Here is a 15,784-nt window from a genome sequence, read left to right on the forward strand (position 1 = left end):
TAATTTAGCTGGAACTCCCACTATGAGAACCACTGTCCTACACATTCTGTGTGGGCACGCACACGCACGCACGCACACACACACACACACACACACACACACACACACAAACACACACACACACACACACACACCCACACACAATAGCATGCTAGCTGATAGGATAAAAATGCTTTTTATTAAACAACGCGGGATGCAGCAATTCTAATCGCGGGTGCTGCTACTAACTAACACCCGTGGGACAAATTGTGAGTACTTTATATTTGAAATCTGAATGTTTATATATACGGAAATCTTGTAAATGCAGCGAGCGCCAAAAACAGGGTGCAGTTACTGCATGACTGTCATGATAATCATCATGGCAGTCATGTTTCAGGGCTATGTTTATACCGACCCGGTGTTTTGACTATTCGGTGATATTTTTCGGCCTATTTGAGCCGAAACCGAATAGGCCGAAAATAAAAAATTTGCCATTTTCGGCCGAATATTTTCGGTGGCCGAATTTTCGGTGCATCCTTAATGAAGATACAAATTAAATTTTATGTTAATTCATAATAGTTCAACCTAACTTTGTCATGTACTAGACCTGTTCTGCTCCAGGGAATGATCGTCTGTTTTATTTTCTCCCCAGGGGGTTTACAGTGAACACAGCAGGTCGGACTCATGTCTTCAAACCGGTGTCGGTACAGGCAATGTGGTGAGTAACAATCAACCTATGGAGCCACGGTGGCAGCGTCCCAAATTATACTGGGTAATAAACAGAGTTGGGGTCCGTTACTCATAAAAGTAAGGCACTACATATTACATATTACTTTTGAAAAAGGTAATGCCTTACATTACTTTATTACTCCCTGGAGAAAGTAACTAGTTACATTACTCGTTACATTACTTTTGCGTTACTCCATAAAATCGCATGTCGCATTGTCACATAATTTACCACTTAACAAATCTTTATAATCCTAATAAGGAGGACATACACAACATCTTTCTTTATGCTCTTTACCAGGTTGTGGAGGAATAAAACAAAATGGGCCTTTCCAAAACGGTCTAGTGCAGTGGTTCTCTTCACCTTGTAAAACCTTTTCTATGCAAACTTCTAATCAATTCTTCAATCAATCAAATCAGAAATATTCAAATAAAAATAATGAGACTGAGATAAATCAGTAGCCTATATGTTCACAGTGCTTTAGGATCCCTTTCTTTATGATGTGGAGTTCCCTGCTCCATGCTCATTAAATGTAGTTTTTCATGTCGGCATATTTGGTTTATTCATCTCTGCATTAACTAACTAGTGATTGTGACTCTGAGAGCACATACATTCTACAACAAACAAGACCCTCCCAGCTGGCAGTGTTGCCAGGTTTTGGAAGAGAAACAAGCAGCCATGTCTATGAAAACAAGCCCAAAAGAAGCCTGACTAGGCTATTATACAACAAGCCCAAAATCGCTTATAATAAGCGGACATGGCAACACCCCAACTGCTCCGTCTCTGTGACAGTGGGAGACTGGCTCGCTGTGAGCAGTGCTTCTGCGGAGATTTTAATACCGAAACGACGTAAATTTGACATGTTCTAGTCCGCGACTCCAGCGCACCATTACTGTTCATGTTCAACTCATCTCCGTTGTGTGCATTAGTCCAAAGCAACACTGCTGAAAGCAGCCACATGACGCAATTAAGTAACGAGTAACTGCAGCACTAAAGCGACCAGTAACTGTAGTGTGATTATCAATTTTGGAGGAGTAGTGTCGTTATATTACTCGCTACCGACCAAAGTAGTGTCGTTACAGTAACGAGATTTTCCGTTACTCGTTACACCCAACTCTGGTAATAAATAAGTCACACGTGACAATAAATCTTCTGACTGCACATGACAGGCATTTGCACCACAACATTTTTAAAGACCACTCAGTTGAGGCTGCCCAGACTCATTCTGCCACCTGCTGGTAGAAGTATGCATAGACTTTGGTAGAGGTTTTGGTTGTGTTGAGTTACCTAGCCATGATGGAACTGCAAATATTGGTGAGATATCTTAAATAGTTGCTCCAATAAATAATACAAAATATTCTCCCCATTGGATTCTGCCAATAATAAAATGACAAAACCTGACCCAATGTTTTTTTGAGGGGCGCTAGCCCCTCCTATGTCCAGCTTTTGGTGTATGTGCACAAACTTTGTCCTACACAAACCTTTTTACGTCATAGTGTCTTGAGCAAATCGGCATAGTGTATTTTTGTCCTACACAAACATTAAATTCCCATTGACAATGAATGGAAATTTTTACATCATAGTGTCTTGAGTAAATCGTCAGTTTCTATTTTAGAGGGGCGCTAGCCCCTCCTATACACGGGTTTAATGTTTGTCTTTAGTTCAAAGTTTGTTTAGTAAACGCATTGACAATAAAGGGAAAATTTACGACGTAAACGACACATTATGGGGGGAGTCCCCCCATAATGTGAAGTAAATTTTACGTCATATTGTCTCTTTATTGTTAAAGGCGTTTAATGTTTGTTGGCACCGTTTTTTTACATCACCTAATCAACATGAGTTAGACTTTAATATATTAGTGCCCCTCACCTCACACGGGTGTGATTTTTGTCCTACACAAACATTAAATTCCCATTGACAATGAATGGAGAATTTTACGTCAGTGTCTGAGCAAATAGGCATAGTGTCTTAATTTACGTCATGATGTACGATCATAAGAGCACCCCTCACTTCACACGGGTTTGATTTTGAGGGGTGCCTATATACAGCTTTTGTCCCCACACGTCTCAATATTTGCCATTGCCAATGATTGGAGAAATTAGGTCAAATGTCCGCCAACACAAACATTAAATGCCATTGACAATGAAGGGAACGTTTACGTCGTATGTAGCCGAGCAAATCGGCTACCCAATCACATAAATTCAGTTCAATGAAAGGAGAGATTTGGTCATATGTGCCTCAATTATGACGTAAGTTTTGTCCCCAAACGTCTCAATATTTGCCATTTACAATGAAAGGAGAAATTAGGTCAAATATCTGCCAAATATGATGTAAATTTGTGGCAACACAAACATGAAATGCCATTGACAATTTACATATTACATTATTACATATATTGAACATTTACATAATGTAGACGTGCAAATCGGCCAACCAATCACATGAATTCAGTTGTTCATGAGAGTATGTATAATGATAAGAGCGCCCCTCACTTCACACAGGTGTGATTCTTATCTCATTGTAGGTCAGCGTTACAGGTCCTGCACAAGGCGTGCGAGGTGTCCCGCAGGTGCAACTACTTTCCAGGGGGGATGGCCCTCACCTGGATAGGCTACTATGAGAGCTGCATTGCTTCAGAGCAGAGCTGTATCAACGAGTGGAACGCCATGAAGGATTTGGAGACCACTCGGCCTGACTCACCAACCATGTTTGTTGGGTCAGTCAACGTAAATTGGCTCTGAAGAAGAGTATTATAATTCAGCTGCTCATGTACTGATTTATAATGGCCACGTTTGTGTGAATGCTGTTTAATTGTAGGTCTCTAACTAGACTTGCTATCTTTTGTAGGCCTTCAGAACGAGAGAGGACGGAGTGCCTTATCAAAGCCAAACTCAGAAGCCTCATGATGTGCCAGGATCTGGAGAATGTCACCTCCAAACAGGTGAAAATAGATCTTGTTCAGGAGTATACCTCAATTTATTTTTACTTTTTTGAGGGGCTATATACAGCTTTTTCCCCCACACGTCTCAAGATTTGCCATTGACAATGAAAGGGGAATTCAGGTCAAATGACCGCTAAATCTTGTCCCCACACGTCTCAAGATTTGCCATTGACAATGAATGGAGAAATTAGGTCAAAATTCCACTAAATATGACGTAAATTAAACATCAAAACAAACGCCATTGACATTGAAGGGAAAATGTACGTCAACAGCTAACCAATCACAGGCAACAGGTATTCTGATTGGCCAGTATGAGATGATGTATGATGACACACGGGTGTGATTTTTATTATTATTATTGAGGGCTCCTATATACAGCTTTTGTCCCCTCACGTCTCATATTTGCCATTGACAATGAAAGGACAATGTGCCTCAAATATGACGTTAAACATTAAATGCCATTGACCATTAACTTTTTCGCTGCTATCTACATTTATAAACGTAGCTAGGCTATCGGTACCTAAAGGTGCTAACTACTCATATATTCGTAGACAACCGTATACTACTCCATATATGAAAACGGCGACCGTCAATTTACCTTTTAGCATTGCTCCGGTTTGTATGGAGAACCTCTGTCCCCACCAGCTATGGGATTTTTAAATCCAGCTTCATTGAGCCTCCATTATAACAGGATTTTCAAAGCGCTGTATCTCAAAAGGTTCGAGCGCTGTCCATGGTGAGCCGTCGCGCATCCTGGCGATCGTAAATCATTTGTGAGTTTGTATCGCATCACTGAGCACATGTAACTGGTTGTAATGATAGCTAAGCGACTGATCACTGTGCTCACAACAAGAGCCCTTACCTCCCTGAATAACCCGGAAAGGAAACGAGCATCCTCATTAACCGATTCTGACCTGAGATCAGATTCATACGAGGTTTCCGCCGGACACACACTGGTCTGATGAACCCATTCTGACCTGAGATCAGATTCTAAAAATGTCAGTCGCTCTTCGATTTTTCAAAAATAGCAGACCTACAAGCTCGTATCGCGCCACTCGGTGGCGCGATATGAGCTTGTAGATCTGCTATTTTTCAATAGCTAAAGCATAACATGATACCAACACCAAAATGGGTGCCCGGTCAGAATGGGATAATTCCTTTGAGCATCACCCGGAAATCATAAATAATGCATTTGTCCGGTTTCTTTTTCTAGCGGTCTGGCCATTGACGGACACATGGTCAAAGCATACCACTTTGTTTGTTTGATTTTCAAGGAAACCATTGGATTCTATTAATTTCAGTACGGTGTAAAAATGATATTCCAGAGACTTGAAACTTGCTTGATAAGTCATTCAACTCTGAACGTTTTTGTTCATTATTATTATTATTATTATTTAAGTTTTTTTTTAATGTACAGATGTACAGCACAGATTGATGAAAGCAAATAGATTAATTTGAGAAAGAAATTCAAACATGCATGTCTTCTTAAACATAGCAGTGAGGTTTGCCCAACATGGATTCAGTAACTTTTCAATGGAGAAAATGCGAACAAAGGCGATATCTAAAAATAAATCCATTAACGGAAAAATGGTCTGTTAATGTATGTTTTATGGCTGAGGCTGTGAGTGTGAATAGACAAGGAGTTGTTGCTGTCGGGAGGAAAGCTAACTCAATTTTTTAGGTTTTTGATTTTTTTGTTGCATAAATCAGTGCTATTGAACACCCTTTACATCTGTGTGTTTCATACAAAATCTTGAACCAATGGAAAGTAGTAAAAAACGCTTTGGACAAAATCTCTTAACTCCATTGGACCCTCAAACTGTCTGCGAAAGCAACTAAGTCCACCACCGCTTCCTGAAAAATGTATAATTTTCATTTCCTGAAAAATGAACAATTTGGAGTTATTAACTTAAGCGATATAATGCTTTTCCCAGATCCGTACAGAGCTGGAGAAGCACATGAACTGTAACCTGAACGAGTATAAAGAGTTCATCGACAACGAGATGCTACTGATCCTGGGGCAGATGGACAAGGCCACACTCATTTTTGACTATCTGTACTTGGTAAGATGCGTCATGTCACCTCCTACATCTGCTGAAGCATTTAGTCACACTATGGTTTCCTGTAAAAGGTTTTAGTAGGGCATGGTGGCACAGTCGATAATGCTGTCGCCTCACAGCAAGAAGGTCCTGGGTTCGATTCCCACTGGAGACGCTGTGGGCGCTGTGGGCATGTTCTCTCCTCCATGTCATCAGTGCCCATACCAGAGGCGGGGTTGGCGAAAGGGCCTTTCTGTGTGGAGTTTGCATGTTCTCCCTGTGTCCCCTAGGGTACGTAGTAGGTACCCTCACAAAAAACATGCAGTAATCCTGGTCTCTAAACTACCTCCCAGCCGGGGCGCCTGATGGAGGGGAAAGGAACTGGTCGGAATAATGTGTTCCTTCCGTCCGGCCGGGGAAACTCCCCCCTGTCAGGTGAAAAAAAGCAGCTTGGACTACTCATGCATAGAAGGAAGCATGAGGTCAGTCCGCTGCCCCCCCAGGTTGGCAGAGGAAGTGTAGCAACCAGGATTACATTAGATAATTGACACTGGGTGAAAACAATGGGTTGCAAAATTGTGGGATAAAAATTATAGAAGAAAAGGTTTTAGTATTGGTCTCTTGTCCTTGTCAGCTCAGTGAATGTCTGGTGTCTGGCTAATGTTGCTTGTGAACCTTTATTCTTTTCTGAGAAGAGAACAATTATACAGACTTGGTAAAACGGTACTTTCATGTCATTTGTTGGCAGGGATCAGAATGGAATGCCTCCAATCTGGAAGAGCTACAAGAGACAGGGTAATTATTTTGCAATTACAGAGGCACTAAGATACAGCAACCTTGTTCAAAACATCTTTCACTGTGTTTTGTTCAACTAGGAATGTTGATGGGAAAGTGTCCTCTAACACTATCTTTCCTCCCCAGAGTGGGCTATATCCTCAATGTCACCAGGGAGATAGACAACTTCTTTCCAGGCACATTCAGTTATCACAACATACGTGTCTATGATGAGGAGGCCACTGACCTGCTGGCTCACTGGAATGACACATACAACTTCATTGTTAAAGCAAAGTGAGTTGTTAATGCCACAGAGGTCAATAAGTCACTGCATGTTAAGCATGTTTTAGAAACGGTTCGTCATCACCGGAGACAGACATGCCATTATTTTATGCTGACTGCCAAATCAGTGAAATCAAATTTCCTATTTTTCCTTCTTCGCAAACGACTGGATCATAACAGAGAAAATATTACCTCTCTCATGACGAAGGACATACATACGTACAGCTATGGTTACCACAATGTAACTAGTAGTATTGACAAGTGCCATCCAGTATTCATTCACATTGACGATTGTGCTAATCTATAAACCACTTGTTAAGGCAAAGTTTTGATTTATTCTGAATAGGAAGAACCATTCCAAGTGTCTGGTCCACTGCAAGATGGGTGTCAGTCGGTCTGCCTCCACAGTTATTGCCTATGCCATGAAAGAGTTCGGCTGGTCACTAGAGAAGGCCTACAACTTTGTTAAGGAGAAGAGGAGCATCACACGACCAAATGCAAGCTTTATGAGACAGCTAGCAGAGTACGAGGGCATCCTGGATGCAAGGTAGTGTGTGTGTGTGTGTGTGTGGAGAGAGAGAGAGAGAGAGAGAGAGAGAGAATGCCTGTTGCCCTCATCCTCTCCTTTTTTCTGTCTCTCAGTAAACAGCGTCACAACAAGCTGTGGCGCCCGGACCCAGACTGTGAAATGGCGGAGGGGCAACAGGGGATGACACATTGCTGTGTAGGGGAGGAGACGGGCCACCTCACTCCAGAGCCAGGCATGTCTCCCTGCTGCGAGGAAGCTCTGACCGACAAGGGGGCGGCATGTCTCACCCCGCACAGGACTGTTGCATTGGAGGTAGACCCCGCCTACAATAACTATTACTTCCGCCGGCTCTCTGACTCGGCCCTGGACAGCGAGCCATCGACACCCGTGCGTGGCCCTCCCCTCTTGAACATGGACAAGGTCTTCATCGAAATAGAGGATGTGGAGCGGGATGCCCTGCTAGATGACGAGGCCTTTGAGGGACGTGAAGGTCCACCGCTTCCCCACTTGGCTCCATCCGGGGAGGGCACAGCTGCTCAGACCGGCTGCCGTGGTCCAGAACCCCTGGAGGAGCTGCGCCTGAGGCTGGAGTTCAGCACCGTGGAGGAAGAGGATGAGGAGGAGGTGCAGAAAGAGGAGGCTGAGATGGAGGTGCTCATGCAGCCTGATGGAGGAGGTGGGGGTGACGGTGATGACGCGGAAGAATTGGTTGACACGGAGAGTAACGGGATGGACCTGGCAACCCTGAATGAGAACTGCAACAACAACAACAACCATTTGAGCAGTCGGCACAACCTCAATGTAAGTTTTGGGCAGCAGGGGCAGTATGTGGTGCTGGATTATGCAAGTAGATAAAGATCCACATTATAGCATTTTCAAGTCATGGAGAAACCGTAGTGGTATTCCAGTTTGTAGGAATTTCACTTCACTGCTCCATTCTTCTCTGTGTGTTTAGGAAACTGCCTCTTCAAACCCTCAGCTGGTCGATCCCTCTCTGCTTGCTCGCTGGGACTGTCAGTTGAGACCGCAAGAAGGGCCTTCGCTTCTGGCCACTAAACTTTGCCTTAACACTGACCCTGCTTCCATTGAGCCCCCTGGTTCTTCATACCCACTCTCGTCCACCTCATCCCCAGATGTCCCACATTCCTCTGGGCAGCTGCTGAAACCCTGTAGCCCTCTGTGCAACTGTGCCAACTGTGCCATCTCCCCTTCTATGGACGTAGCTGACGCTGACCGAAAGGATCAGCTGGGAGACTCGCCACACATAGCAGAATCTAAGGATGGCTGTGATGGTCTAGAAATAGAGGGTGAGAAGGAGACTCTTCTTTCTCCTCCAGAGGCTTCAGAGGCTCTCCCTGAGTTGATGAGTTTGGCTCTGGAGGAAGAGAAGCCTGTGTTGACATGCTACCTTGGCCTGCAGCAGGAGACGCTAATGCAGCTACAGAGGTCCGGGCTTGTACGCCGCCGGGCAGAGAGACTGGAGAGGCTATCAGGTTCATCCCAGGAGGGCTCTTTGCAGCATTCTCACTCCTGTTGCAGGCCCAAGAATAGTTCTGTTCACACTGAGGAGAAAGAGGGGTTCTCAGTCTTACCTGGCGACTTAACTAAAGCTTCCACATCGTGCCAGTTACGCCTTGAGCCACTGGTGGTGCCACCTACCAATGAGGCCTTGCTGAGTGTGATGGGGTCTGGTCTGCTGACGCGCACCTCCTCACCGCATGGCTCCACTCTGACACGTAGCTCCAGCAGTGACAGCCTGCGTAGCGTGCGGGGGAAACCCGGCTTAGTACGTCTAAGGGCTCAAGAGATCGAGGCACGTATGCGCCTAGCGGGCCTCACTGTACCCTCCAGACTCAAACGCTCCAACTCACTCGCCAAGCTGGGGAGCCTCAATTTCTCCTCTGAGGACCTATGTTCAGCCTGCTCCTCAGACGCAGGCACTCTCCTGCTCCTCTCCCTGTCCCCAGAGCCAGACCCTGGCCTAGATTGGGACTGCCATACCATCCCTGTCCAGCCTCGGCCTGGCAGGGACCTGCACAGCCCAGAGAGAGTACCGGCCCAGGATAAGCTCAGGATAAGCTGACAGGAGGGATGGAGGTACAGTCCTCCACGGCCATCCCACCACCCCTCCCTCTGGTGAGCTGGAGGGGATCAGAAGGAAGTTATCTCATGAAATGGATGAAAAATGTGTGCCAATATCATTGGCTTGTTGACTAAAGGAGCCTGCAGAAAACTTATGCCAACCTTTTGTTATGAAGAGTTTAGTATAGTGCCCATCAACACCTTCCTTTGCCACTTTGTTTCTGATACTGCTGCTTATAGTGAGGAGGGTCATATTGCTGTATCTGCCATTGTATGTAAGCCATTAATTCACCTCTACCTTGGTTTGATTCATGGACACTAAAGTGCCTTACCCGAGAGCAGAGGCACCGAGCTGTGTGTAAGGCAAGGATTATGTTGGGGTAAAATCCTTAACTTTACAGTCTTTTATGCTCTTACTATGGCCTCGTATTTACCAAATTATGGTCTGGTATTCGTTGGTACTATCATTACCTGTCTGGTACAAAGTGGTACATTGATGAACTTCAGTCAGTTGAAATACAACTGACTACAATATCTGACTAGATGGTAGAGTGGTAGATTGTAAAATAAAGGGTTACCTCATGGTACGTACATAGAGTTGTTTCTCAAATCAACACTGGTTTAGAATTTCAATTCAGTTCTCTTATTGAATTCACCAATAAGCTATATAAAAGCAAATAGGAATTTTACAGAAATACATTTTAAACCCATAATGCAAAATTATTCATAATGCATGAATGCAATAGTGTACATGAGTCTTTGGGTGAACTGAACAGGATAAGAGTGAAGAGAGGATTTATCTTCCGCTCAGTTTGTGGGGGCGATGGGGGGGACGGACAAACATTTATATGTATGGTTTTCCTTTTTGTTTGCACTGCTTGTAATGAGTGGATGCTAGTACAAAAGCTATTTTCCAATATAACATTAGAATAATGTTATTGACCTCATTCCCTACTGTGTTATTGGGAAGGGCAGGGTGAGGGTCACATTGCATGGCTTGAAATAATCTTACAATGTGAGAGCACCTCTGGTGTGTGGTGTGTAGACTTGAGGTCGTCAAATCAAATAATGTGAAACATTTACTTTTTTTTTGTTTTTTGACCAGACTGCCCAGACATTCAGAAAATGTTATAGTATAGGAAACAACCAGAATATTCCATACTGAATCTTCCATGTCTTATATTTTTTTGTCCACGAGCATTGCCATGGTTTAAAACTAATTTGTGCTCATTGAAATGTGGAAGACCAAAGTTCTATGGCTGTCTCAACAAATTGGATACACCATTGAAGCTGTATAAAACTTGAGTCATAATGTCAATCATTTACGATATTTAAACGCTGTAACATGTTTGCACCTTTGAAAAACAAAAGCGAGACAGTGGAGTGTCACTGGACTCGTACTGTAGCTGTCATGTTTTTGCTCATATCGTCAATGAAATTTACAGCTGTTGTCACACTGATGTGGCAAGGCTCACAAAGGGTTACTTTACAGTTTGTGTAACCATTTTCTTTTTATATTTAATTATGCAGTAACTTTTTTTTACTGTACATTTGCTGTAGTTTGAATGCATATTGCACTTTTTATGTTTGTTAAAATGTACTGTATGTGTTTATTATGGAAATAAATTTTCTTTCATAAGATGATCCCTGTTTATAATTTAACCAAATATTTTTTAATCATGTGCACACACAGTAGTAAATCTTTTACACATGGGTACATGTTGAGTGCTGTGCTGTTAAACTGTACTGTAAGAGATGTAATTCTTTATATCAAGTAATTGATAATTACTTGATAATTTGATATAATTGATTGACAATTCTTCAGTCATGATAGCCAAGTCCTGCTTGATGTCTATCACTATCTCTTCAAATAGAGCATAGCAGTGGGTGTGGTTTTCTGGACCCAACTGATCGTGACAAATCATGACAACTAACATGTTTTTGGGGCCGAACAAATAAACTTATTTTTATTTGTTCAGCCCAAAATATTGTGTTTGTTGCCATGATTGTCACGATCCGAGTTGGCTTTGTTCGAGACTTGCAGATCTTTAAATTAATACTTTTTGAAATGTCTATGGGAAAAATGCATTGGCGAATTATTTCCTGGGCCTGTCGTCAGACTCGTCATCATGAAAGGGGTGGGACTGCGACGCTCTATACCTTGGCAACAAAGGGGTTTCCAACAGTCAAGTTATATATACAATTTTGCAGTTTGATGTTGAAGACCCTATCTTGCCATTTTATCTCCTCTATTGAGTGCAGCGCTCTTGATATGTAGCAGGGATGTCTTCATGGCACTGCACTGGCTGCCAGGGCACCTTCCGATTTGAACCAATTGACAAAGAATGGTTCAGGGCAGGTCAGCACTCAGCAGACCCTAAGGGGGCAACCCCCTTCTGGATGTGTGCTAACAACCCACTCCAGAGAGCCTCTCCTTGTTACGAAGTTCATTTGCATTACCTCATTGAAACACTTAAAGTAGAGTAGTATGTTCTGGATCCTCTTGACCGTGTGTGTATATGTGTGCGTGAGAATGTAATCTTGTGACTAAGTCAATGGCTATGTTAATATAAATATAACAAGATAGGAGGGTTTTATTAAACTTTAAGTATACTAAAATTCTTAATTGATGCACAAGCTGGATCGATCAGAAATTCAGAACCCAAACTTGGGTCGAGAGTTGCGAGAGACAGCTTGTGGAATTGTTGTGGATTTGGACATGACAGCCATGGATCAGTATTTCCTGGGGCATTGCTGAAGAAGTTTGTGTAACACTTGGTTAAAAGGAACTCGATTATCAAAGCTTGTGTGAGGCTTCTCCTGAATAAAACTATAACTATAATACTATTAATGTCTATTAAACATATTAATGTCTGTGAGGTCAAATAGGAGACTTACTAAATGTCAGAGCTGCTTCTGAATTTTGGCTTGTATTGAGTGTGGGTAGGTTGGCTGACATACCCTTAGAAATACATTTCAAATAGCTTTGCTGATGATATACAACAATGCAATGTTCTATCACTCTAAATAAACACACCCGTTTCTAGTAGAATACTTTCAGTAAACACAAGCTGTCTGAGGTGTCAGCACAGTAACCCCTCAGAATCTACAGTTCTACACCAACAGGCTGTGGGCTGAGACCCCCCCCCCCCCCCCCCCCTTTTATTCTGCCGATGGTGCTGGTGAATTCTTGGCTGCACATGCCTTTGTTTTATTATCTGAGCAAGTATCCTGTTTTGGGTGTTACTATAGAGACTGAGGTAAAACAGAAATTTCTCAGCTATTGTTCGAGTCAATTACACTAGCAGTCCTCCTGGCTAGACAAGCCCAGGATGGTTGTGATTTATTTTTGAGTGGTGCAACCACTCCAAGGAACAGCAATGTCCGTGTTAACCTACAGGTATGTATGTGACTGTGACTATGAGTACCAGTAGGGGCAAAAGTGGCGCTGTTGTGCCAGAAACACAGAGAGAGAGCGAGATAGTGCTGCACTGTTGCCTGCTAATGAGAGAGAGAGGGGGGGAGGGGAGTTGCACCACTCAGTTCACACGGGTGTGATTTATTTACAACGTAGGAGAGTAACTCAACCTCTACCACAGCCACACATTCCTCTATTTGACTGCTTATCTAAAAGTTTTCTGGCATGACTTTCTGTGTACAGATCAGGCCATAGCATTTGCATATGAACCGTGGTGGGTATAAGAAGGAAAGCATACAAGTGTTCATCTTCACTCTGATGGAGTTATGGAATTATAGGGCGGTGGCTCAGGGGTAGAGTGCCTGGATGGTAACCGTAAGGTTGCCAGTTCGAACCCGGGCTCCCCCAGAGTTACTGTCGAAGTGTCCTTGAGCAAGACACTGAACCCCTAATTGCTCCCGATGTGCTAGTTGGTGCCTTGCATGGTTTCCGCTGCCATCGGTGTATGAATGTGTGTGTGAATGGGTGAATTGATTGATTGATTGAAATATTTATTAACAGTTTGTAGAATTTACAGTACATTTTAAGCACAAACTCAATACAAAGACTGTTAACTGTGAGTGGACGACCCAATTAAGCATTACACTTGTTTACAACAGGGTCCACATTGTTCAATTCATCAAAACATTTAGACACTTCTATGCAGCTAAAGAACAGAACAGGAATTCATCATATAGGAAGCAAAAAGGGAAAAGATACATATACAGTGAGGGGAAAAGGGGTGGGGGGGGGGATTCAGATTTTACAGAGGCCAGTTTCGAATTGCAGCCATCCGTAGGTGCCCTTTGAGAGCGGTTTTGAAGGAGTCAAGGGATTCACATGTCTTAATGACTGTTGGTAGGGCGTTCCACATTTTGGTGGCATAGGAGCGAAAATAATTTAGTCCCTTGTTTGTGCCGAATCTGGGTTGTACATGGTTTGTTGCACTCCCTCTGGTGTTGTGGGTGTGGACTTCGTTTACATTAAGGAAGTATTTAGACAGGTACATGGGTATCTTGGTGGTGTATCGAATCTTGTGGACCAGACCCATTGCAAGATGCTGTACTCTGTCGTCGACCCTAAGCCATCCCAGCCTGTCAAAGTGGGCAGGGGTGAGGTGGGTTCGGGGGGTGAGGCCAAGTAGGAGCCTGACCAGTTTGTTTTGGGAGGTCTGGAGCCTTGTTTTAAGGGCCTTTGAGGTGCTGTGGTACCAAGAGGTGGATGCATAGTCAAAGAAACCTTGTACGAGGGCTCCTGTTAAGGTCTTCAAGGTGTTTTTGCTGACCAGTGAGGAGATCCTGTAAAGGAATCTTGTTCTTTGATTGACTTTTTTGATTACGTTGGTGGCCATCTTATCACCGGAAAGATTAGCCTCCAGGATGGAACCTAGGTAGGTAATTTGATCTTTTCGTGTGATAATATTGTCACCCACTCTAACCAAGAAGCCATCTGCCTTGCTGAGATTACTATTTGATCCGAAGAGGATGGATTCAGTTTTTCCCAGGTGTAAGGATAGTTTGTTATCAGCGAGCCAGGTGCAGATTCTACCGAGTTCAGAGCTGAGGGTCTTTTCAACCTGCAGTTTGTTCCTGTCCGAGACCAGCAGTGCTGAGTCATCTGCGAACAGGAACAAGTTGCAGTCACAAGCTGAAGTCATGTCGTTAACATATATTAGGAACAGTAAAGGCCCTAGTATGCTTCCTTGTGGGACACCACAGCTCACTGGGAGGGGAGGGGACAGTGTTCCGTTCACCCCCACCATCTGTTCTCTCCCCTCCAGGTAGGATTGCATCCAGCTCACTGATGTGCTATCAAAACCAATAGCTTTAAGCTTGTTAACCAGTATGGAGTGGTTCACGGTGTCAAAAGCCTTTTGGAGGTCCAGCATGACCATGCCGCAGTATTTTCCAGCGTCCACCTCGTGTTTGATGTGGTCGTACAATCTCTGTAAAGCGCCTTGGATAAAGGCGCTTTATAAATGCACCATTTACCATTTAGTGTCTAGCCCTACATTGGTCATAGTGCATGCATGCAGTTTCATTCCACACTGTGTGAGGTGGTGGGTAAAAGTGCTCTACTCATTAAAAGAAATACACAACCACTTTTCTATGAATATAATGAATAATGAATATGAACAAATATTTATATGGAGTTTTCTAAGTTTTATCATAGTCATACAGTAGAAAGTAAACACGCTAGTGAGAGCTCTCTCTGATTGTATTAGTCAAATGTGCTGTGACATCACATGGCTGGAATATAAGGCTCCCATTGCTTCTGCAATTGAGGGAGGACTGGACATCACCAAACAACCAACAAAGAGCACTCTGTCGATCCTGGGAGAGCAACCGGGTGGAAGACGTCTTGCCGGTGAGTGTCAGCCCTGATAGAACTGGACAGGATAGGACAGGTCGGTACAATATTTTTAAGATTGCATTGCAATAGTAGAGAACTGTTATGTGCCAGGCCTAAGTGACTATCTTCCATATCAGAATTATCAGGCTCGCCAACTCGCCAAATAGATAGAGATTTTTCCCCAAAGGTTTCTTGGTTTGGTTGGCTGAAATTCTTGCATGTCTGTGAGTTGAAACGGCAGAGCACAAGTTGATCAAGTGATCAGCCTTATGCAGACAGGGAGGAGGATGCCATACAATGGTCTAGTTGTAAACAGCCAGGGATGGGATCCCCAAAGGGCAAGGGATCGTCACGTTAACCATAGTCCTGATGGCGACTGAAGTTGGGGATGCAGTATGAGGACAGGTGATGAGTTCACATGATTTGCTGGATGACGACAAGACAGTTACTTTGCATGGGAGTGCTCAGAAACAAAACTGTATTTTTGAGCTTTAAGTATGTGTGTAAACACAAACTTTGTCCTAACACAAATATTAAATGCCAATGACAATGGGTGGACAATTTTGAGTGTTTGTGTAAACACAAACATTGCCTAACACAAACATTGAAGACGAAGGTGAGG

At 43.4% G+C, this 15,784-nt stretch overlaps 1 protein-coding gene across 4 annotated transcripts in view; it reads left to right on the forward strand.

The window, feature by feature from the left end:
* ssh1a (slingshot protein phosphatase 1a) overlaps nucleotides 1–10,997 on the forward strand; it is a 32,488-nt gene extending 21,491 nt beyond the window's left edge. For all 4 annotated transcript variants that reach the window (XM_083783120.1, XM_083783122.1, XM_083783121.1 and 1 more), the window contains 9 exons: nucleotides 632–697; nucleotides 3,231–3,422; nucleotides 3,554–3,647; nucleotides 5,582–5,710; nucleotides 6,435–6,481; nucleotides 6,608–6,754; nucleotides 7,089–7,289; nucleotides 7,385–8,072; nucleotides 8,227–10,997. In XM_083783120.1, coding sequence (XP_083639246.1) covers nucleotides 632–697; nucleotides 3,231–3,422; nucleotides 3,554–3,647; nucleotides 5,582–5,710; nucleotides 6,435–6,481; nucleotides 6,608–6,754; nucleotides 7,089–7,289; nucleotides 7,385–8,072; nucleotides 8,227–9,354 — 2,692 coding nt within the window. In that variant the 3' untranslated portion in view covers nucleotides 9,355–10,997. The remainder of the gene's footprint in view (nucleotides 1–631; nucleotides 698–3,230; nucleotides 3,423–3,553; nucleotides 3,648–5,581; nucleotides 5,711–6,434; nucleotides 6,482–6,607; nucleotides 6,755–7,088; nucleotides 7,290–7,384; nucleotides 8,073–8,226) is intronic.
* The last annotated feature ends 4,787 nt before the right edge of the window (nucleotides 10,998–15,784 follow it).

Source organism: Protomyctophum parallelum (genome assembly GCF_964188405.1).
Source record: "Protomyctophum parallelum genome assembly, chromosome: 15".
Taxonomy (NCBI): domain Eukaryota; kingdom Metazoa; phylum Chordata; class Actinopteri; order Myctophiformes; family Myctophidae; genus Protomyctophum; species Protomyctophum parallelum.